The sequence below is a fragment of the Falco punctatus genome, assembly GCF_963210335.1.
Source record: "Falco punctatus genome assembly, chromosome: Z".
NCBI lineage: Eukaryota > Metazoa > Chordata > Aves > Falconiformes > Falconidae > Falco > Falco punctatus.
Genome location: NC_137586.1, coordinates 57469751 through 57494226, shown reverse-complemented (window position 1 = coordinate 57494226; position 24476 = coordinate 57469751). Strand labels below are relative to the sequence as shown.

The window sequence follows — 24476 nt, the reverse complement described above, 5'->3', positions numbered from 1 at the left end:
GTTTTATTCATCAAAACAAAACCTGAAGATCCCCTCAAATAAAAGTTTCTTTACACATTTTAGCTTAAGGTTGCAGAACACCTTTGCTTTAAGGTTTACAAAAAATTATTCTGTTTTTTTCCTTTCTCTAACTGACCTTACTTTTGAATTTTATATGTAGCTGAGTGTGGTTTGGCACTTTCTCTAAATTATTTTGTCATGTCTGTTTAATCAGAATAACCTTGTGCTATTTTCAGTGCTCTTTGTGGCACAGAACAGAGGTTTAAACAAGTTCTTATTATTAACCAGCATCAAGACTGACTGAGACACTCATGTATGTACTTTCAGTTTTTGTCATATCCCCTAATATATTTTTTTTTCTCTCAGCACTTATGTGAAAATGGGAAGTACCACTATCCCCATGGTACAGATGAGTCAGTAGCACAGAGGAACTTAAAACTGTAGCATGAACTCTGCATTCTTTATCGTATTTCTTTCAGTATTAAAAGATCTCTGGAGAGTCAGATGAATCGATTAAAATACTTTAATGTTAGCATTATTACACATGTCTTATACAAGGATTCTTATGTGTACTGTAATACCTGTGCATACATTTAATTGGATATGCTACTGACAACTGCAGATAAGAAAACATTTTTAAATAATGTGAGAAGATACTATGATTCAGTGACTTTTGTCCATCTCAAAAATTTATTGAAAATTCCTTAGATACTTGGATTTTTCAGCTCTGTTAAATAAGTGGTTGATTATTTGAATCTAATTCAGGTCCACTTAACCCTTTGGAGGACTTCTGTGAGGGTATGTAAGCACATAGTGTGATAAATGAAATTTGACTCTAAGTACCAAATTAATAATGGAAGCCAAGGCACTTATACTTTATTGGCACTGTTTGTATACCTTCACTGTCTTCCTTTTATGTTTAAAAATAATACACAAGATGTTCTATTTACACACAGATATTGCTGTTTGCTAACAGAAACAGTATTGGGCCCATTCATTCTAGTTATCAGGGATGGGTACTTTAAACTACTAAAGCAAATCTTCTGGTGATCACATATGACTTTTTTTAGTCAGAGACCTAGGTTTCTGTATGTTTCACATAATTACTTTTGCTTCTTGAGACGACTTTGTGGTCAATCCTTCTCACGTTAAGAGTGCATGTGAAATCTTTAGATAGCTTGTGTGATGCTACTGGTAACTTGATGCATTCATCTTGTCCTTTATAGCCACAGCTCTGGTAGCTCTGTTCTTAGGTAATGAAGAATTTTAGTAATTTTTAATACTCATTCGGGAAGTCCTCCTTTCTTGCTCTTTCTCTTTTTGTAGTGATTTACTATCTGTTGCAGAGTACCTACAAAAAGAACTTGTCAAACCGATGGAGATTCTATGTCCATTCAGCTTGCAGGCTGAAGTAGTCTTCTATCTTTCTTTTACAGAAATACCTTGCCTGACCTTACCAAAAGCTTTAGACACTCAGGATTTTAACACTTTCTTGCTCTGTTAGAGAGTCCCTCATATGCCTCAGCACAAGCTCTTTGCTCTGATGCTGCTCCATTCACACGTGACAGCTGTAACAGTCCAAAACATACTTTCATTTCTTTTTTTTTGTTTGTTTATCCTAGTTTAAGAAATGACAGGAAACACTTGAATATTTCTATCATTTTTCACTTCCCCTATGGCTTTTAAGGTCAGTTCCAGGCTATTTTGTGTCACTGGTTGCAAGGTTTGGACATACTCTTCCCTGCTGAGGCAGTGACACAAGAGCTGGGTGGTGAGCATGGTTTTCCTGTAGTTCATCCCTTCTCACTTAGGAGCGATTATTTCCCCTTTATGTCTCTGAGTGGGTGTTACAACTGCTTGAGTGGCATCTCTAGTTACCTTTTCCTGTTTTGATCTACTCTAAGGAAGTTCTGCTCTAGAAACTTATTATGTAAAAATAGCATTCTCTTACTCAATGAAATGTCTGTTCTGTTTTAAATTCCACCTTACCTGCTGACAGCAGTGGAAAGTATAAAGTTACTGTTTTTCTTCTTGTCTTGCTGGAGTTGCAGAGGCAAAAGTTTGTATTCAAATTATAATGTAGTGAACACCCTGCCCCAGCTCGGCACTTGCCATCTGTTCCGTAAGTGTATTGTACTTTAATATAGGCTTAGGTTCAGAGGTGATATTTATGTCTTTTCATGAAGGTATGTGCTTTGCAGAGTAGGGATGGACACAAGCTGGTAAGGCTTTGCTCAGCTGTGGTCCTGAGCTACTAGTGGCTCCTGCAGCTCCTTTCCAGCTTTTTATGCCAAGGATGAGTGTGTACTGAAAACTGCTCAGCACTGCCCACTGCAGGTATTGGGCATTATGTAGTGGCAGTCATTAGAAGCATCTTTTTTGAACTTATGTGCTGAAAGTGTCAGTTTTTAGATGCATGCCCCCACCCCTCTAAGGAGGTTCAATTACCATGACTTAATGTCTTCAGCTGACATTTAAACAGTCATTCTTCACCTGTTACTTGCTGTGCACTGAGAGTACACAACTGTTTAATTACCATAGTTCACTTGACCCGTGGTAGCTTGTTAAACCCTCATATCTTAGTCGTATGTGTCTGAACCTGGGTAATAGTTTAAACAATTAATTGCAAAGAAGCAAGATTGAATATTGCACTAACGTGATTTAAAGCAACGATGGAGTTCATAAGTGTTTCTATGAGTTCAGCTAATAGCTCCATTAGCCCCTCAGCTGCAGTAATTTAATTTGCTGTATGTTTTAAAGCTGATTTTATTTAAATTGGTACAAAAGACTGTGTGGGTGTTCTTATTTCAAGTTAATTAGGATAACTTTGGCTGAACTTCAGTCAAATAGGAGCAAGTTAAACTTCATATGTTATTCTTATGGTGAAATAAGAATCTATAAGAAAACATGCCCTTTCTGAAAAAAGCTGATTTGTGAGAGATGAGATTGTAGTGAAGCATTTATTTCCTAAATCATAAATATCTCATATATTTAACTATGTTTCTATAGAAACAAACTGCTCTGGTCCTTTTTCAAATATGTGTTTACTCCAAAATTTTATAAAAATACTCAAAATAGGATGCCTTCTAATTTCAAAGTTATCTTCCCTTGGTCTCTCAGTGCCTTTGTCTATAGGAAGTCATTAAGCTCTATCGCTGTAGTATTTACATATTCTATTGTAACCAAGATTTGAACTCAATCCTAACAGCTTTGCTTTAACTCCATCGTAGAGCATGGGAAATGACCTTAGCCTGTTTAACACTATCTACCCTCTACTTTATGTCGTACTGTGCTCAGTCTGTGTTACTATTAGATAAACTCCACATGAGCAGTGAGTGTTGGGTTTTATCTCTGCATTTTTCCGTCAACCCAGAAAGAACATTCTTCGATTCTTGGATGCTGAACGAGATGTCTCAGTGGTCAAAAGCAGCTTCAAGCCAGGAGATGTAATCCATTACGTACTGGACAGACGTCGCACCCTAAACATTTCTCAGGATTTGCACAGCCTTCTCCCTGAAGTTTCCCCGATGAAGAATCGCCGATTTAAAACCTGTGCAGTTGTTGGGAATTCTGGCATCCTTCTGGATAGCGGATGTGGAAGAGAGATTGATAGCCATGACTTTGTTATAAGGTGAGTTTTCATCTGCTGTTGAAGATACAGCCTGCTATGTCTCTTGGAGGAAAGATGGGAGAAATATTTTAATCTGAGATATGTATTTCGGGCATTATCTGAAATTAATCTGAAACGGTATCTTGCATTGTGTGATTCCCCAAATTTAAATACATGCCCTTATTGTTGACATGAAAACTATTTTTACAGTGAAAGTAAAACAAGGGCCAGAGGAGAGAGGTTTGTGCTACTTATTCTTGCTGTTTGTTGTTTTCATGCCAGACAAAATAAATATTCTTATGGAGGCCCTGGTAGAATAAATGCAAAATGTTTTCTCTGTCAAAACAATTCTTTCTTGATTCTTGGCCAAGAAATATGGCCTATTGTAAATTACTGCATTCCTTGTAGGGTAAAATTTCAGTGTGATGTGTTGATGTTGAACCCAGATGGCTGCCATTAAGGTAATTGGAAGTCACACATCTAAATCCCTTCAGATTGCGTTGAAAAGTTTTAGGCAAAAATGTTGATACACTTCACTTTTTATTCAGTCTTCAAACAGGCACAATAGAATATTTTTTGTTCACATATCAATGTGAAATAAAGAGGAATAGCTGGCTTCATTTGACAGCCTGTCGTTATATGGGTATAGAGAAGGCTGGGCAAGAGAGAGGTCCTTTTGCTTTTGAAGCAGAAGTTTCAATTGGTTTGGTTTGAGAAGAGTGAAAGGGCAGAAAACAGAAGGGCAGTGAGAGAAAACATTACAGAAATAGTCATAATTATGAGTTACTTGCTTTTTCTTTTCTCACCTTGAAGAAAGATGGTGACAAAATATCAAAAGGATATGGAAAAGAACAATTGCAGTTTTTCAGTACGTAAACTGAAACAAGATACAGACAAGAAAGTTGTATTTTATTTGGAAGGTATACTAGGAAGTGGTAATGGAAACAATAACACACCACACTTTCATTTTCCTTATTTGTTTTGCTTGTACCTCTTGTCTTCCAAATTAGCATCCTTATTGCAGAAAGAACAAAAAAAATCCATTGACATGCTTTTCTTATCTCTCAGTTTAAATGTGATTCATTTAACAGTACTACAGAAAAATCTAGAGACTGGATTTTTCTGGATGAAAATTTTCTTTCAGAAGGCAAGGTACATACCTTTCTTAAATCATAGGCTGAATTTCTTTGAAGTCATCTTTATGCTCTTCCCTGTTTTTCAACTAGCCATGAAACTAAATGATGGTTTCAGATAGGAGATTTTAACTAATTAAAGTCACATGAAGTAAAGATAATATTATAATGTTTGTTTATGAATGAAGAATGACGAAGCTTAATAGGAACATCAAGGAATTGATGTCGCGAATCAGTTATTTAGACTGGAGAAACATTTCTCATATGGTGTATGACTAAAGTGATCAGTGCAACAACTAGTTAGTCTGACAATATTGTGTATAATAATTTTTATAAGGTTCTGGGAATAGAATACTTGATCCTGCAGCCTATGGAGAGTTTTAATACAGTGAAATTTTTGGATTTACAAATCAAAGTTAAAACATTTCAAAGTTCACAGATTATCTCGTAGGTTAAACTATGGTAATCATTTATGTATATCTGGGTTGGTGCATAGGTACATAACATCTGTTCAAAGGAAATAGCAATGAATTCATTTGTATTTTGAGTTAGAAAGGCAAAGCATTTTTCAGAGTTAGTTTCCTACATTCCTTCTCCTCCTCTTAAAAAAAATTGTATGCAACATGATACGTAATCATGTGATCTAATGGTACCAGCATAGTTGGCAATCGCTCATGTCTATTGCTGTTAGAATTCTTGTGCTAAAATGTACAGTGACACTCTATTACTCTCTTTGCCTTCAGCTGATTTCTCTAAAAGTAAAATGCATTCATTCTACTCACCACCTGATGGTGTTCTGAAAAGCAGTTTATGTACTGTGTGCAGCTAGGTGTATAAGCTGATGAACATCTTTGTAGAATCTCCTGATGCTGAGTGCGTTATGTCGTATGTGCTGTGACAAGTATGTCGTTCTATTTTGGTTGAATGTATTATCCAGTTGATTTTGATAGTAGCATATGTTCTTTTTGAGATCTGAAAAGAAAGTGTGTGTTTTCAAGAACTGTGTCTTAGAGCAGCATTTCTAGTGTTAGATCTAACACCAACAATACCATTTATTTAATGATAAAACTGATAGTGAAGATCTGTGAAAATGAAGAGGACACAGCAGACGTAGAGCAGTATTTGCATTACTATAATATACTCAGTATCCTGAATTTTAGTGCTTCTATAAAGGTGGTATGAAGATGTTAGTAATAACTGATAAAGACACAGAATATATGCTTTGTTAAGGATAAAGAAGAATAGAAATAACTACCAAACTTAAATTATTGAAGTGGTAGTTATCTGTCGTTGTCTTTGAAAGTCATCCAAAGTTACTAATAACTTTCATCTTCCTTTGAGACATTGCAGCATATTCAGTGCCTTTTGTATAATAATGCCTCTCAAAGAACATTGATCCAACAGAGACACTGGATAATTAGAGTACTTCTATTATGGAAAATGTTTGAAAAAAGGTAGCTAAACTACAATGAAATAATAAGCACGCCTGCAAGCCAACATACAATTCTGTCAGCAAATTTTACAGGTAAAACAATACAATTCTTCTTTAGGCATCTCTGCAAGTGCATAAATAAGGGTCTTTTTTTGCAAACACAGTGATACCTTGTCAGCATAAGCAGATTTACTGTATTTACTGAACGTTTTAAAGTGGCTTGGTTTTAATGACTTGATCACGTAAGGCCTTATTTTGTTCTCATGGCATCAGAAATCAGGAGTCTAGGGACATACCTTCTGCTAGGGTAAAATGGATTAGTTGCACAAGTTTAGTGAAGTCATGCCTGTTTTGACAGTAGAAAATGTGACCCATCTAGTTGAAATAGGAAGCAAGGAGACTCTTTCCTGTTAAAAATAACCCTATGCTGACTATAAACTATTTCCTGTTTCCAATATTCCTTTGCTTTTTAACTCTCATTTTTACACCCTGTTGAGTGACTATTGATCCTTGCACCTTTGCTGTATTTGTAGTGGTGAGCTAAAGCATGCTACATTTTGATACCATACTCAGAAAGGCTCTGAAGCTTTCAAAAATCTCTAATTCCATAAAATAAATTAGAATGAAAATACGAGATAATCAACCAGATTGCATTTAAAATGTATAAATGGCCAAGTGCTGTTGCAGAAGCTGGGTTTTGCATGGTAGTGATTTCAGCTGTTCCTCTAGTTGTTGGGTCAGATATATGATATTCACTGCCTGTGAAATTTAAATGCAGTAAGTCTTATTCCCCCATTTTCTACAATTTCTCATGCTGAAATTCTCATGCCAGGGCTGTGTTGGCTGTTAACATCTTACAGAACAGATGAACTTCTTGTATTAAGTGCTGCATTTTAAAATGCATAGTTACATAGGACTTCCTGAAAAATACAACTGCATTTTGGGTGAATGTAAAACAACAATACTAAACATTCCAAGTAACAACTTTCAGGTTCCTGGAATTACTTCTGGCAGCCAATAACTACCAAAAAGAATTCAGTTTGGCTTTGGGCTCAGAGTTTGAGCAATGCTAAAGATCAGAAGAAACATTTCCTGTTGGTTTTTTTTTTTTCAAATTAATGGAATTCAGCATTCATGATGGGAGCTATTCAAAAGCAGAGGCCAAGCAGAGTTTTGGAGTTATTTGGTTAAAAAACAACCAGCCAAAAAAACCCCCAAACCAGTAAATAATCTTGTGGGTTTTCTCATGGTGACACTACTCCTGGAAAAGTCCTTTTCGTTTCAGTGGGACCATATGAAGAACAGGCCTGTTCAGTGAAGCTGTTTGACTAGCTTAGGGCTTCCCTGGCAAGGAACAGCCGTGAGAGGATATTAATTGCTTCTTTCTTTGAAGTGTCTAGTTTATATGTTACAATGCTTATTTCTCCCATTGGAGTGTTTTTCTGCTAACTCTGTCAGCATGTAGGAGTCAAGATGAATATTTTTGCCATCATTGGTGATTAAATTTTGGTGGGCAAATGCAGCTCTTATTTTTCCAGTGTCCTTTGACTTTCATTTTTTAACTTGGCAATTCTTGGGGTTAGTGACGTTGACATGGAAAAAACTCACAGTCCTTTCATAAATTTGTTTTATCCTCTTTTATCCTATGCAAAAAGGAGGATAAACTGTTTGACTTCCTCCCTGACATCTTGGTTTTGTGGGCAGGCAATTGTGATATGAGCAGAAGACAGTGTATCTGTTCAGGAAGAAGAAAAGGACAGACCTCCTGACCTTCACATGGAGGTGTGGTTACTTATTTCAGAACAATTTAAATTTATCTGCTAATATTAATATGTAAACAAGAAGTGATGGAGTAGCTTCTTTCTTCTGTATTGTTCCTTCATCTTTGATGTGGAAAGACAATCATTTGCTTGAATGAAAAAAATTAAGATATTAAAGTACTTATGTTCTAATTTTTTTTTTGTAATAATTTGTATAAGCTTTTCTATTCAATTATTTATTCGGTACACCTTGCTTGGAGCATAACCATTGTGCCAGTAGAACTGGATGCTCAGAGCAAGCACATCTGTTGAAAGTGAAGTTGCTAATTTAACGGACTTATTTTAAACATCATTCTTCCCTTAAAAATAGCATTTGAATACATTATGACTAGCTCATTAGATATTTTTCAGCTCTCAGATGTGGCAGCTCTATTTTTGCCCTCTGTCTCTTCCTACAAGTTGTTACACTACATTCAAACATTAAATGAAAGCAGAAGAAAGATAGAAAGCCATCATCTTCAGCTGTTCTTGCTCAGTGATTTGGGCGCCTGACAAAGGGGGAGTGCCAGTGTATCTGTTTTGTGTTTCCAGTCAAGTTAGACATGGGTAGCCTCCACCTCAGGATGATCTTGGAGAAGGCCTGGCTTCTTGTGGCCACGTTTTCCCTTTTTGGCTTCACTTCGTGATGTCTTCAGCTGCTGGAAGGTTCCTTGTATGACCACTACTCCAGGCACAGCCTGTCACGGGGCGTGAGCTGATACAGAGATATCTTCTTATGAAGCTGAATCTCTTGCTCAGTCAGTACATAGCACCTGGTGATACCAACGCTGGTGAGCCACAGTATTGGGAATGCTTCATAGCCATTTATAAGTCCCACTTCGGTGCAGCTTCCAAAGCTAATTCTTAGGTAGATGATAGGGGAGATTTAAAGACCTAAGTTTACAAGGCTTAGGAAACATCAATAAGGAGTGACTTCTGTAAACCCATATAGAAATAGTCAAAGATTCCAGTGTTTTCTTAAATAGTTGCCTGTCAGCATCCAAATGTCAAGCACATAAGGTTAGCCTGACTCTTTATATAATTACCCTGAGGTAAAAGAACAAAATTATTTCAAAATTGCTTGCTCTTATTGTTGATAATAAAAGCTTTTAATTTAGTAGTTTTCTGAACAGTTTCAAATTCAGGAAGGCTCAACTAATCCATTTGTTCATTGACTGAGCATTTTGATTAAGAAGTGTGATGGTGACCAGAACACTCTTAGGCTAAACATTGCCTTTTTTGCTGTTCTCTGGTTTTGAGTGTTCAAGCTTTTTTTCTACATTCCAAACTCATGACCCAAAAGTGCTTCTCCAAAACAATAAAAACAGTGATTTTGCCTGAATTTTTTGAAATGATAATGCAACTTTTTTAACCCTTGCTATCCTCATGGTGTTGCAGAACTAACTGTTTCAAAGTTTTCTGTACCAGAATAGTAACACTTCTGTAGCATTTTTGTAATTGCCCTGTAGAATATGCTGTTTACAGACAGTAATGTTTAAAGGTATTTTCACGTGAAAAGGCAAAGATGCAGATCCATTTCTCAGGTTTTCTTACATTAAGATATCATTCTCAATATTTCACTGCTGTAAAGTTTTTTGGTTTTGTTTGGTTTTTTTACAAACTTTCAGTGATAGAAATTGTTTTGGTGTGAAAGTAATAGTATTGGAAAGAGCAGTGAAACTCTTAATTCATGGGTAATGTTGCGGCAAGGAGTCACAATAAAGAGGTAGATAATGTGTTTTGCCACTGTTTCTAAAATAACGCAACTTTTCTGTCACTTCATTGTGCTGTGTCAGTTGAGGATAACTTGCATTTCAGTCACTGGTGTTAAGGAAGATACTAGGAAGAATGAATTTAATAATTATCAGTACAGATTGTAGATTGGGCAACAAGAAGTAATGAAGTTTATTAGCAGGTCATGATACAAAAATCCCATCTTCAAACTAAAGTTAAATCAATCATAAATTCAGGATTCTTGTAGAAGTGTTATAAAAGGGGTATCAGGTCAATAATGGTATATTTTACATGGCACATTTTAAAAGACAGTTGTGATGCTTGTGTGTGAATAGAATACATAATTATTTTGTACCTGAGCCTCTACACAGCTTGCAGCTGTCATGAGACATTCTTCATTGTGCCATGCAGAGGATAAGGACCTGGGCTGAAGTGGGATATGTCAGAAGATTCCCTGCTAATCCAGATCCCTACAGTTAATTTGAAGCAATTTTAGTTTTATCTTCAGCCAAACAAGTATACAGAACATGAGAGAATCCATACATTTTGCTAATCATTAGATTTGGCAGGGGAAGATATGAGGTTTGTGCATGGGTTTTTTTATACATATGCCTTTTTTGGGTGTATGCATATGTGAAAGTTACGACAGTGGTGCAGCACACCTTCATTTGAACTTCAGGATGAAATGATGTGCTTGGTATACACAGGCACTACTAGGGTGATGTGCTTCCTGCAGGTTGACTAGGTAGAGAATACTCCAACTGTTAGGTTGTCTGCTTCCTTGAACTCAACTTTTTTTTTTTTTTTCTTCCTCCTAAGTCCTTAAGCCTTGAATTTTACTTTAATATCCAAGTGTTTCTTAAAATGACAAGAATCATTGAATTCAAGATTGCAGTTTTGATTCTTACAGGAATCTGCATAGAAACCTGAATATAAAAGCTTTCAGGCAATTGAGGAAAGAGTGTGCGTTATCGCTACTAGTTTAGATAATGCCTTATGTTTCAGAGAGGTTTAATATTACGTCTTCCAACAACAATCTAATTTTCATTTTTGGCTTATCAAAGTGCATGTTGGTAATATTGTGTGGTGGGTATTTTTGGCTTTGCTCTACAAGGAGAAGATATAAATGAAACAAAGCATGTCTTTACAGCACTTTTGTGCAGCTTAGGCTTTGGAGTGGTTTCTAAATATTTATTCTAACCTGTAAACCTTAAGTGCGTAGATTGTTAAAGGATTAACAATTATACAGATTCATGGCCAATTCTTGTATTGTTACTGTATGAGGAATATTCTTTCAGTTCTTAGTGTCAAATAAAGTGGAAACAGTAGTCGCTTTTACTCAAGCAAATTTTTATGGCTTTTAAATAAAATTAACGTGAAAATACCGATATATGGCCTATGCATATTATGTATTGGACATTTACATGCATATACATGAGCTGTAAGCTTATTAGTGACCAAACATGTTCAACTGAAGCTCTGTGGAATAACTGACTTCTCATTTGAGTCTATTTTGTGCATATGATATCATTATTTTCTTTGTTAAGCTCTGCTCTCTAAAAGACTAAGCATGTTATGGATGTGTTTGGGCCATAAAGGTGTCACAGCAGACCCAGTATTGGTTACTTTGGTGTAAATGTGATATAAAAGTGCTTACTCCATTCTTCAGTTTTTTCTCATGGCATGTAAGCCCAGCCTTTGGCTGTCTGGTTCTTTTTTCCTCACACTTTTTCTGAATATATCCCACTGTAACTCACATATGCAACGCATGGTTGTGGAAGAAGCAGGATTGCAGTCACTGAGATTTTTTAGTCTGTGTGTCTTAGCATCTCAGTTATTTCTACAGATACCCAAATATTATGTGGTATTTCAGATGTGAACTGATTTTTTCCATTTACAGCAGATCTCTTTAGTGATAGCATTGTGGTGCATGTTCCTGTTAAATCTGTTGCTGTCACACTGCAAGCTTGTGTGTGGGAACCTCTGCATTTTTCCTGTGAATATTTTCTCTATATATATTTGCAATTGAGTATCATGAATATATATCAATAGTATGTAAATTACGTGGCCCTGTAAACTTACTGATTATCTAAATGGTGTAATTGATGCCTGATATTAAGTTTAGACTGACTACCCTGTTGAAATGGCTGTGCTGGGATTTTGGATGTGGTCTGGGCTGATGTCATGGGAAAAACAAGGTCTGCAGCACTAGAAACACCTTATATATTGTTGCATATGATACTACCAATCACAGATTATGAATGTATCCCACTTACATAGTTTTTTTTTCCTAAACCCCTCTCCCAAATGTACCAGGCTTTGTCTCATTAGAACAGTTCCTGAACACTTCTGCTGTAGATCGTGCTTAGAAGTAAGGGAGCAAATAAAGACTCTTGTTATTCGCTAGCTTAGTGCAAGGGAAAAAAAGAAGGAGCTAGAGCTTCTGATTAAACAAAAACATATAGAATAGCCACTAGCTTGTTAGTTTCAAAGAATACACTTATAGTGAATTTTTAGGGGGGGGGGGGGGGGGGAAGAAAAAAACTGAGGAACTAATGGAAACCATTATTTTGCAAAACTTTTTGCTGGGGCAAGCTGCATTTCATCATTTTCTCTGGAAGCAGTCAATAGCTTAGGCTCAGCAGAAGGAGGTTTACAGACCTTGGTGAATGTGATGTATATTCTCAATGCTCATATTTACAGCTGTTTGCTTAATTGGTCATCAATCTTCAGTGCTGTCTGTGACTGTTAATTACAAAGTGTTCGTATATCCTCAGCATTAGTCACCTCATAGTAAGTTTGTCCTCAGCTTTGACCATCAGCCTGCTTGCTGGTGACACTGAAGTTTTTATAGAATGAATGGAAGATGATGGTACGTTACAGAAAAATATGTTTTGGAGTGATATTTTAAGCATTCATATAGTTGCAATGTATCAGGAATGTGGCATGTGAGAGAGAGGAAGCTCACTAAATTAGTCTTCCTGCTGGATCTGATATAGCAATAACAATTTAAAAAAAAAAAAAAAAAGCATGGTTTCATTTGTTGTGTACAAATTCGTAGGTAAAGCTAGTGGTGCAGTCCCCTGCCCCTCCTGATCACTGTTAAGGGTATATTTAGCATTCTGTGCCTTGCGACAAATGAGCTAGAACTAAAGACTATAACAAGGGCATTGCCTATTTCAAAGCTGTTCAGATAACAGGCTTCTTAATTTGACTTAAAATAAGTACATGTTTATGTGTGTCTCTGAATATGAAGTTTTCTTGAAAGAGCCCCTCAAATTGATAGGAGATTATTGACATTGGCTAATAAAACAGACTTAAAAATTCCAACTGCATGAAACTGTGGCCATAGCATAAAGATGCATTAGATGTTAAGATAAAAACTCTGAAACAGATAACAAAAATTATTTACACATAGTCAGGTCTATATGCAAATATGCCATAGCTAGTTTTACTAGCCCTAAAACATGTAAGAAAGACTGAGACAAATATTTTAGCGGGACCTTTATGATAGGACAAGGGGTAATGGTTTTAAACTAAAAGCGGGTAGATTTAAACTAGGTACAGAGAAGAAATTTTTTACAATGAGAGTGGTGAAACACAGCAATAGGGTGCCCAGAGAGGTGGTAGATGCCCCGTCCCTGGAAACATTCAAGGTCAGGTTGGACAGGGCTCTGAGCAACCTGATCTAGTTGGAGACGTCTCTGCTCATTGCAGGGGGGTTGGACTAGATGACCTTTAAAGGTCCCTTCCAACCCAAACTATCCTATGATTGATTCTGTGATACCTTTCTATAAAATTTTCTTGAACTCAAACTGGAAATAATTAGCTGTTACTAGCAGTTTAGGGTAAGTATTACCGTTTGTCACTAGCACATAAACTCTTGAACTCATGGAAAAACACTCCTGACATAAGTGCTCCATTCACTCCCTACTGAAGAATATGCTGATTTTAATTGATGGGTTGTGGCAGGTGTGTTTAATTTTCCATTTCTGTGGATTCATAAAATAAATAGTGTTAACACTTCCAATTTAACAAGCACTAGAATAATTTCTTTGAAGGAAGTAACCTCTAAAGAAAATGAGAAGGGGCTTAGTAAGGGTAATATGTTTATAACTTGGTCAACTACAGCTACTTTAGCAATGTTTATTTTCTTAACAGAGCTAGAAATATGTGCAGAGTGGGTCTTGTATTCATGTTCTACTAAAATAACAATCTTACTACTAACAGCATCTAGTTACTTCTTTGAAAACAGAGCCTTTCAAAGTGCCCATGTGCTTACCACATTATTTCAAACCAGCACAGCTACTAATCCATATTTATATAATTGAATTTTTAAAAGATGAAAGGTTAAGAGGTGCTTACTGTTTGGAAAGCAAAATGCCTTACCTGCCTTTAATGTTATAATTAGGTGTCTAATTTGAGACACTAAAGCTTTAAAAATGTGACTAATATTCTAAAGTAACTGTTCATAGATAACCTTACTGTTACTGTGTGCATTTGGATTACTCATAACTCTCTGAAGTTACACTTGAAAAATCTGAATATGCAGTATGTTAAGAATTTATATTGCATACGCTGTATACCTTTATAAAATACTGTATTTGATATGAAGTATATTACTAGTGAAACAGTAATGGCATGTAAGGTACACATAACTTGTATTTGGTATGCCTGTGGTGATTTTTTTCAGGATTTGGGTGCAATTACATTTATATGCTAGTTTCAAACTACATACGCTTTTAAGATTCAGGCGCTGATGCTTTTGGTAGATTAGAAAGGCGCTGTCAAAAGACATGTAATCATGTTAGGACCATAGGGCCTATGTTATATGTGGACATTTTGCATGTGGCTTACAGCTTTTCCAACAAGGTGGTGTTGGTACATAGGTGCTTCTCAAAGCTGGACATGGCAGGACTTGCAATGTCAAGCTCTATCTTATGTTTGTAAGTAATAGACGTTTTCATGCGCATGTGTGTGACTGCCAAAAAAACCACTGCTGTGCAATACTCCTTCATACTTTCAGTCTGCCCCTGAAAGAGGTATTTTCAAGAGCAGTGGTAATTAATTTAGTGAATTTGTTTGGTTAATTTTACGTCCTTGGTTGGATACTTTTTTCTAGATTGTATGTGACATCAGACTTTTGACAGTTCCAGGTGACAGGTTCATGCATTAAGATTTTTAGAAACAATTTTCAAGGCCAATATTGAAATCAGTGTGTTTTTCTTGTGCCCTAACTACCATTTTCTAAAAGATATTACTCTTAGCAGCCTGTAATACATGCAGATGGTTTGTGGAATAGATGTGTAAAGACAGTGAAGAATGTAAATCTGTTCCCTAAGAACACTTACAGCTGCCCACATACTGGAAACTTGGGCAGCTTTATCTCTGAAGAATGTATAGGCTTTACAGTCTTCAGAACATTTCTTTCTGGAGAAGATAGGACCGTTTCTTTAGTTGATAATTACAGAATGAAAATGTTCTGAAGAACTTAGGACTAGGTCATGTCATCTGTTGGTGTTAATCTATATTGCCTTGCTGACTTCAGCTAATTTTATACGACATTGAAGATCTGGCCATTAGAAGATGCTAAAGGATAATCTTAAGTAAAAAGTTTACTGTACCAGAAAAAATTGCAGAACTAATAGAATACTGTTTATATTAGGAATATAATAACAGGCAAATGTTTTGAAGGACCCAATTCTGACATTGCTTCCTAGCATCCTTCACCTCAACAGAGCAGTTTAATAAACTGTGAAAATACTGTTGTGACAGGATACTTATTTGGGGGCATACCAGCTACAGGCTAATTCACTGAGGATGTTGTAGAGGTAATTTGTTTCAGTCAGACCATACTGATGACTGAAGTCCTAATTAATTTCTGAACTGTGTTTTGTCATCTGCATCCAGTGCTGCCCATGGAGAACACTGCCCCTCTGTGATTTCTTATAGATAGATAGATATGTATGTATTTATGTAACTGAGGTAGAAAACTGCTGAAGAGAGGCCTGATGAGACCTTTTTGTCAAGCCTAGGAAAAAGGCACAAAGTTGTTGCAAAATTAAACAGACGTTGAGGAAAGTTTAATACTTTTTTCCCAAAACTTCATTTCCAAATGAAATGAAAATACTAAATTTCAAGACATCCAATCAGCTGTAGTGCTAATATAAAAAAAAAATCATTTAATATGGAGTAAAGTTTTTTTGTCAATGATATTTCAATCCTCTATTGTAAAAAAAAAAAAAAAAATAATGCAATGACCTGTATAAATTATACCTTAATTGACTGGCATGGCTTCCTTTAAGAGTGTGAACTGTTGGTAACATGTTGACAAACGAACACAAATGAAAGGTAACAGGTGTTAGGAAGCATACTCTTCTTCCTAAGTGCTACTTTAGCTGTCAGTGCATTTTAAAGCATGATGACATGGTTTTCAAATGTACAAAGAACTTTTTTTTCTCACAGCATTGTGTACATTTAATGTTTTTTTGAAAATGTGTGTAATGAGTGCCTTAAGTTGGGTAAAATGCTATATCTAATCACACCTATTACCACTAGTATTTATTTCTCATGTTAAATTGAAATAAGCTTGCATGTTCATTTTCAGCTTTCCCTTCATGCACATATTTTTCTGAGTTAATGTTTCATATTTATTTTCATTTTTCCATTAATTTTTTTCCTCTTCAGGTGCAATCTAGCTCCTGTGGTGGAGTTTGCTGCCGATGTGGGAACTAAATCTGATTTTATTACCATGAACCCATCAGTTGTACAAAGAGCATTTGGAGGCTTTCGGAATGAGAGTGACAGAGAAAAATTTGTGCATAGACTATCCATGCTGAATGACAGTGTCCTTTGGATCCCTGCTTTCATGGTCAAAGGTGGAGAGAAGCATGTGGAGTGGGTTAATGCATTAATCCTTAAGAATAAATTGAGAGTGCGAACCGCCTATCCGTCACTGAGACTTATTCATGCTGTCAGAGGGTAAGTGTCTGGAAAAGACTGGTCTGTCCTTGGCACAATGAAGCTCATAACTAGAACTCTTGGCAGACAGAAAAAAGCTAATGTTAAACATTGAAAGGAGTGTGGTGTTTCCATTATTGTTCTAATGGATTGCATTTAGGATAAAGTGAGTTTGTTTGGTAATAAATGTTATCTACTTACTTAGCCTGCTGTAGTACAAAAAACTGAAATGCATTAGCACAACAACTTCTCACTTTCAATACAATTTTTTAAAACTATCATTATAGTGATAAATTAATGAAAAAGTAGTCTGAATTCAGAGGATATCTGTTGAGTCATCAAATCAGAGGACATTGAAAGTGCTACATGTCTTCTTTTAGGGAAGACTGCGGAGACAGATATAATTTAAATAGTGTAGGTGCTAAAGTAACAACCATGTAAATAATGAAGTCTGGCAGATGTGAAAATAATGAGCTCCTTCCTAAAATGTCTAGGATTTTGTAGCAATCTTTTGAATTTGGCCAGATGCTTGGGCAATTAAAAAACATTGATCAGAATCACTTCAAACATTAATGTAACCAGGTGTTAAATAAAATGCGTCCATGATTTGTGCAGACTTTTTTTTTAATCCCATACTAAACGAGACTCTCAGGTGAAGGCTCCAATTTCTTTGTCACTACAAGTAAGGATATATAGGGCTATACGTAAAAAACATTCAGAAGATGATGGCAATGCAGTATCTGTGCAGTGAATTATGACAGTATGATAATATTCTGCTTGCGTTCCTTGAACTATGGTATCTGTGGGGTTTGGGGAGATGCCTTTTAAAGTATTGGAATAGGCTTGTACACCAGTTTGTACACAGATTGTGTATCTGCCTGAAGAGTTGTTACTGTTACAGCAGCAGAGATAAGCTTAGAGGGGATGTTTGAAATGTTACCCCAGTCTGGCATGAGCGTATGAGAACAAAACTTAGAATATGTTGTTCTTCCTGACAGTGGGACTTCTGAATGTGCTTTTCTCCTTCTGCCATGTCTCAAATAGATTAACTGCTGTATCATGTGGTACGCTTCTGGCATTGGAAAAAAACTAGTATGTTCCCTTTTGGAATTTGGAAATCCTTTAAATTTTTAGGAGTTGCTCAGTTTCCGCAGTTGTTCACATGGTTGTTTTGTTATACAGTTACAATTTAGCTATTTATGGGCCCTGATTGTTTTGCATTTTCAAGTGTTCAAAATGCCTATAACACTTAGATGGGTGTGGTGGTTTACAAACCAGTTTACAAACAGCTGTTCTCATTTCCATCTGCTAAATCTGGGCAAAATTATCAGTTGTGAATGGTAGTTCAGAACGTGCAGTCTTTCAGTTGGCTGACTTGAAGGTCCTTTAGGCGGCTTTGTCTTAAAAAAAGAATTAGCACCTACATTGTCTCTCTGAAAGAAAGGCAACAAAAGCTCCACCATCAGAATTGGTTTTGAAAATTAGACTAATACTGTATTTCAGATTGTACCTAGCAAGGGTCATCTGATATGACTGCACAGATTTGTCAGGTTATTGAATCTGTGCTCTAAACTTTAGGTCATCCACTTAAAATCTTGTTTAATCACCTTTCTTTCTTTTTTTTTTTTTTTTTTGTTCTTATGGGAATTAGCCAAATATCATGTCTTTACTGTTCCTTTTTGTAATTTGAGTAAGAACAAAACAATAATTAATTTTGTTAGACCAAAGATAAAAATTTACCTTTGGTCTAACTCTTGACTTTACAAAGTGAGGTGCCTGAGGTGAATATGTCTTTGTGAGTCAAGTTTGGAAATTATAAAGTTAGCAGTAATACATTTGGAACAAACATTCTTTAGGTTTCTTAGATGGCAGTCTTAAAACACCAGGCCATAATAATGAAGTTGTATTATAGCAGCATTAAATGTAGGGAAAAAGTGTCTTCTCTTTACAGGTTGAATTGCATCTCTCAAGATCTCTTAGGTTTATATGTTAAATGGAATACCATGGTAGTATGAGAAATTAATAAGAAAAAATTATGATTAAATTAAAATGTACCTGAGCTAAAAATTAGTATCTTCTACAAATAAGTAACTTAAAAAATAAAGTAAATTTTAAAGCTGCATAACCTGATTATCAAATCAGTCCATTTTGAACAGTAAGACTTGGGGAAGTTCAAGCAAGTTAAAACTGCAAATTTCAGTTTGAAACTAATGGACAGCTCAGTCAGCTGCCACTTAAAATTGTTTGTGCTACTTACATATTTAGTTGTAAGGAAAATCTTCATAGTTCTGTATTCTATCTATTGTGCTCATGTTTATTTCAAATTCAGTGTAAACCAGTGATTTATGACCTCTGAAGGGACTGCCTAAAAGGAACTGCTATAAAGTTCTCCTTGTTTTATGAATCTGAACTATTTTTGTGTATTTGTTTTGATATATATATTTGTTTGTCTATTTGATGCTTTTGCAAGCTCTCTGCTTGCAAGTATGTCTTTGTGACTATGTTAATTGATGACCTAGTGGAGGCCTGTGGTGCTGCAAAACAGAAAGGGTAAAATAAACAGAATGATTGCTGTTGAATGTCAAGCAAAAAACAGGAAATCCACCCACAAAACCTGCACCTTAAAACACATAGTAATGCAGAGCACCTAATCTTCTTTATAGGTGCCTAAACATATGTGCAAGACTGAGAATGCAAGGCTTATGCTGCTTCTTTCAGCCTCTTAAGCTGTAGCAGGGAGATGGAGTTTGATTTATTGATGAAAACGTGATAATGAAAGCTGAACTGCAAGAAGGTGGGTTTTGTAGGCTGTCTGACTTTACACAAGGAAGCTACTTGCATCTGCAACTTTCGTATATTGTGAGCATTCTCAGGTGGTTGCATCTTTGTGCTTGAATGTAACTCAATGATTTTCATTAAAAGCTATGAAAGTTTAGAGCAGGCACATGGGAATGTAGCATTTGCAGTCACTATGCTGTATTAATACTTCTCACATCCCCAAACTCCTCTTAAACTCCATACAAGTAAGTACTCACTTCTTTTGATTCTGGTTTTTGGTTGGTAATTCCAAAGCATTCCATCTTTACTCTTTATTTGAATACGCATAATTTTGCATTAAATAATAATTTATATGAAGGTAGTTACAGCTGGTTTAAGTTAGACTTTAATGATAAGAGAATCAGTCAAGAAAGTCAGTGTGGGTCTTATGTTGCTTTTTGTATTTTGAAACCCTCCCAAATTCATAATGACTTAAACACAGTGAGATTTTTGTTAGACCATGCCAAACGCATAAATACCAGGAGGGTCTACTAAAGAACTATCCTCAATTTGAAAGCATATTCTTATGGAGACAAATAAAAGGTGCAATTTTATGTTTAATAAGCTGAAAAATTCCATTAAGTTGTTTTGGAAGACTTAAGCACCCGTGCTGTTTTTCCTATACCACCTGTAGATGTGGTATACCACAGGGCTATACCATATCCATATCATTCAGGTGGTTGAAATGAGGCTTTTATTTGAAACTTCAACATACTATATTGCAACTACATGACTTCATAATCTAAAAATATAAAACACTCTACTAAGGCCTGAAAACTGCATAGAAAGAGAAGGTGTCTATCCTAAAAAGTTACATTTATAAAGTCATCTTTTTTTGAAGAATAAACAAATTCCCATTTTTTAAATTGATATCAGGAGTTCTTTGAATTAATCCACCTAAAATTTTAGTAAAAATATAGAAATGTGGTATATTATGGGCTAAATCATTTAGTAACTAGTCATCAATAAAGTTCATAATTCTAACCTGACATACTAAGTACTAATAGAGATATTTAATGCTGAAGGGTGCAGGCTCATGGCCACAAGGTTTGCAAAGTATTGTCTCAGTTCCTTTTTGTGTGTAACACACTGCTAAATTGTTCAGGCAAAATTGGCTTTTCCTTCATCAGTTTTTAAAGCAGAAGGCATAGGCAGTTTCTAAAGACAGAAAATTAACCTTCTTAGACTTCTTTTCTGATCTAGTGAGGCCAGATTCTGTATTACTATGTACTGTTTTATGTAAAAACAGGGCAGTTTTGCTGCAATCACATATGGCACTGAAATTCTCACTCCTATTTTTCCTCTTTTAATGAAAGACACTTTCTGAGCAGCACATAGTATTTGGGAGTTGATTTTGGTCAGACAGCAGCATAATGACTATATTCTGAGATCATTTTGAAAAACTACTTTTTTGGGGGTCATAAAAAAGGTAATGTGGTATTGAAAATAAATCTCTCTTATGCAGATTTGATGCCTTATTTAACCTCTGTGAGTGATGGCCACTTCTCTAAAATATCAGGCATTTGAAGTTTCAAGAACAGATTTTGTAAATACTAAGTCCAACATGGTAACTACTCTTATAATCAGTACTATATTGTAAGTGGCTGTTGGAGTCAAATGTTTTACTTAGTAGGATTAGATTTTTTCATTTTCTTTATTTTACTTTTGTACTTCTTGATCAGTGAGTTTGTATTTCAAGTTAGAATATGGGATTTGGAAAGTAATTTGGGGGCAGCTGCATGATTGTTTTCACAAAGTGTTTCTAAAAGCTGGTTTATGGAACTTTTTATATAATTGTGCACTTATTACTGACAAAATAATTGAGGTAATCAATACATATAACAAAGCTCAAGATGGAACTAAAATCTATAAATGAAGAGCTTAATTGATTAAAGGATGTATTTGTTCTCTAATGCCACTGTCAGGAAGGTTAATTATAAAGTCATTATAATAAGCAAACCACACAACTATTTCCCCCCCCCCCCCCCCCCCCCCCAATTGTATTTAACAGCAAATTTCAGAAACTTTGATTTATTAATGGGCTTGAGGTTTAATACTGAATTATTTCATTAGGATTACTTTAAAAAATATTTTCAAAGTGAGATGATAAGCCTTGATGTGTGGACAGTGTCTGCACAGTCTGGTCTCAGCAGCAGCATGCTAGTGGGAAGTGGGTGGAAAGGCAGGCAAACAGGAACTGAGCCTGCTGGGATCAGAGTCTGCATCTTGGTGTGTGCTTCCACTGGTGGCAAACAACCAGACCTGAAAGTAGCATCAGCAGATGCTTTCTGCTATGGGTCCTGCCTTGCAATTCCCTAGAGGGAGTAGAGAGGGCTCCTGAGACTTAAGCATGTTTTTGGTACTTTAGGTGGAGGCCAGAGTTAACTCCAAGAGCCTTGCACAGCTGCTGCTCTCCCGCTTCTCTGGCGAGTATCTGTAGGTAGCTGCTGAAGAGGCAGAACACCATCTCCCTGCGCTGCCAAGCAATGCGGTCTTTCACAATACAGTAGTTTTCTGAGAATTTTTTCTCATGTTTCCTCTCCCAACACCACAAACCAAAATTCTCACGCTCATCTTTGTGTGTAGGAATGTTTTCTTGGCTGTCTTTCCTATTGGAGCCATCTCATGAACTACTAGTCACTCAGCAAAAATATAAATTGCTTCACATGATTCCTTCCTGTCTTCTGGGTATGGAACAGTCATGTGGACATCCTGTGGGATTTGCCTGTGCTCAGCTTGTTTCCTCCTTGATACTGCCTGCAAAAAGAGCAGTATTAGAGTTGATCCTGCATTAAACATGGCAGAATTCCCACTGAAATCTGTTTTCCCTGTGTAAAGAGTATGCTGTGCCTATTTATGGTCGCTTTTCAGTGCAGTCTTTTTATTAGTGAAAGCAAACAGCTGTTGTTTGCATGTAGTGACCTTTTACACAACTTCACCATGGCTCCAGAGTCCTTTGCTAAGGGAATTACAGAAAAAATACTTGGAGAAACTCAAACATGCAGAAATCAAATAGTTCTTCAGCAGCTCTGTGCTAATAAAGAAACAATTGCTGGGAGCAATCTACATTGTAAACACTTCTGTTTCTTTTCCTTACTGCTAACAGACTTTTCTCCTTATGCTAAAATACATTTCTGCAGAAAAAACATTTTGGAGTGCATGGATGATTAAATAACTACTGTAGAAAGCAATGTAAAAAGTGGCCATTAAGGTAAAAATATAATACTATATACTTAATATAAAATGATCATGTATTTTGCATCATGTCATATAAATATGCGAAGTATTAGGGGAAAAAAGAATCATGTTTCCCTACTTTTCAGTGGAGTACAGTCCCATTCTTCATCTATGTGGATCTTAAAACAGGAGTTCTGTATTACCGTATCCTTGTGCTCCTGCATAACATCAGTAGAGCTGGCCTTGTTTGGTAAGTTATACAAACAAATGGGATGCCACTTTTTTTTGTTCAGAACTTAATCTGTTGTGTGAACCTGTTCAGATCTCAGGATCCTGTCCTAATAGGAGAGCAGGAGGTGGTGCTTCCATTCCTGAAGTGGCTACACTCCACAGTTGATCTTCCAGCCTAGCAGCTAATTACTGGGGCTGCAGGATCTGTGCACCTCATGAGTGTGCCTCCTCATCTGTTTCTCAGGATGAGCTTTTATTTCCTCTGCACAATATCTCCTATTTTATTGTGTTTCAGGAAGATTTAGCAAGGTCTGTCACAAGATACGTCACTTTTTGGTAGAAAGGAGAGCATTTGTGATGGGAGCAAACGGTTGGAGTAGAGGAGGACACAAGGAGGAAACTGAATATGCACTAAACTGCTTTTGATATTTTACATTGCCTGGTCCATTCTGCAAGTAGGCCATGAAAACCTGGTCGTGATTGTAGGGAAAGAGCCTTACCTTTTGATAATAAAATTCTTTGGTGTGGGTGGGTGTTTTTTTCTGTTTCTTTTGCTGTGGCATCTCCTTTGTTCCTGATTGTCAGCAACGTATATACTTAAGAATTGCAAAACTTTTCTAAGTTTGGATTTCAGGTTTCAACTAGATGAGAGCAAACAGAACTGGTCATAAGAAAAACAGTAATGAAATCACCCATTTTCAAGCTTTGCTGCTTGGTTTATCTGCCATGAGCAACAGCACTGTACCTAAAGCTAATGACTGTTAGCAGCTAAGCAGGGAATGAATAACATATAGTAAATACAAAAAGTGTATTTGTGACACATTTATTTTGAAAACTGTGTTGCTACTATTATTTTTCAACGTTAGGGTTTTTATTTTATATTCCCTTACATAAAATCTGTTAATTTCTATGTTTCTGAAAACTATAAAAATGTGCAAAATTAATTCTCATTTTACTGTATGTAATTTCTTGTAATGAAGATTCGAGCTGTGCAGTTGAGAAGCAAACCAGAAACTGTTTTTATAGTCTTTCTTTGACAACCAAAGTACAGAGAGGACTAAAGTCCATAGAGAGTCATGTTGGGCAGTTAGTACCAATAGGATGAAATGTAGCTTCTCAATTTGTTTAGACCTGTGAGGTGAGCTGTCTGTTGATTCAGTGTGATACATGTACATGAGGAATTTGCCTGGTTTCCTTCGTTTTTAAAGTTATGTTTCTAAAGTAAACCTTACAGTAATTTCGATTCTTCTATTTTTTGTTCTGATTGTAAGAGCTTTCAAAGACATGTCCATTTAGCTTTGATCTCATTGAACTATTGTGATGAGGAGCAGTTGTATTGAGCATCCAGCCAGTAACAGATTTCTTCAAATGCTTAATTAGTTACTGAGGTGACATGGAAATAAGCAAACAAAGCTACAGCTTTATATGCTGTATGGTATGACATTTCCCTTTGGTCAGTTCAGGTCAGCTGTTTTGACTGTGTCCCTTCCTAGCTTTTTGCTCACTACCATCTGGCTAAAAATGCCTTTGGATCTGAACCTTTCAGTGGAGAATCATTATACCATGTTATATGAAAAATTCTA

The 24476-nt window shown here is 36.1% G+C and overlaps 1 protein-coding gene across 1 annotated transcript in view; it reads left to right on the top strand.

Moving 5' to 3' along the window:
- The window catches only part of ST8SIA4 (ST8 alpha-N-acetyl-neuraminide alpha-2,8-sialyltransferase 4), a 58760-nt gene that overhangs the window by 11543 nt on the left and 22741 nt on the right, over positions 1–24476 (top strand). The window contains exons 3-4 of the mRNA XM_080372418.1: positions 3374–3631; positions 16396–16689. Coding sequence (XP_080228544.1) covers positions 3374–3631; positions 16396–16689 — 552 coding nt within the window. The remainder of the gene's footprint in view (positions 1–3373; positions 3632–16395; positions 16690–24476) is intronic.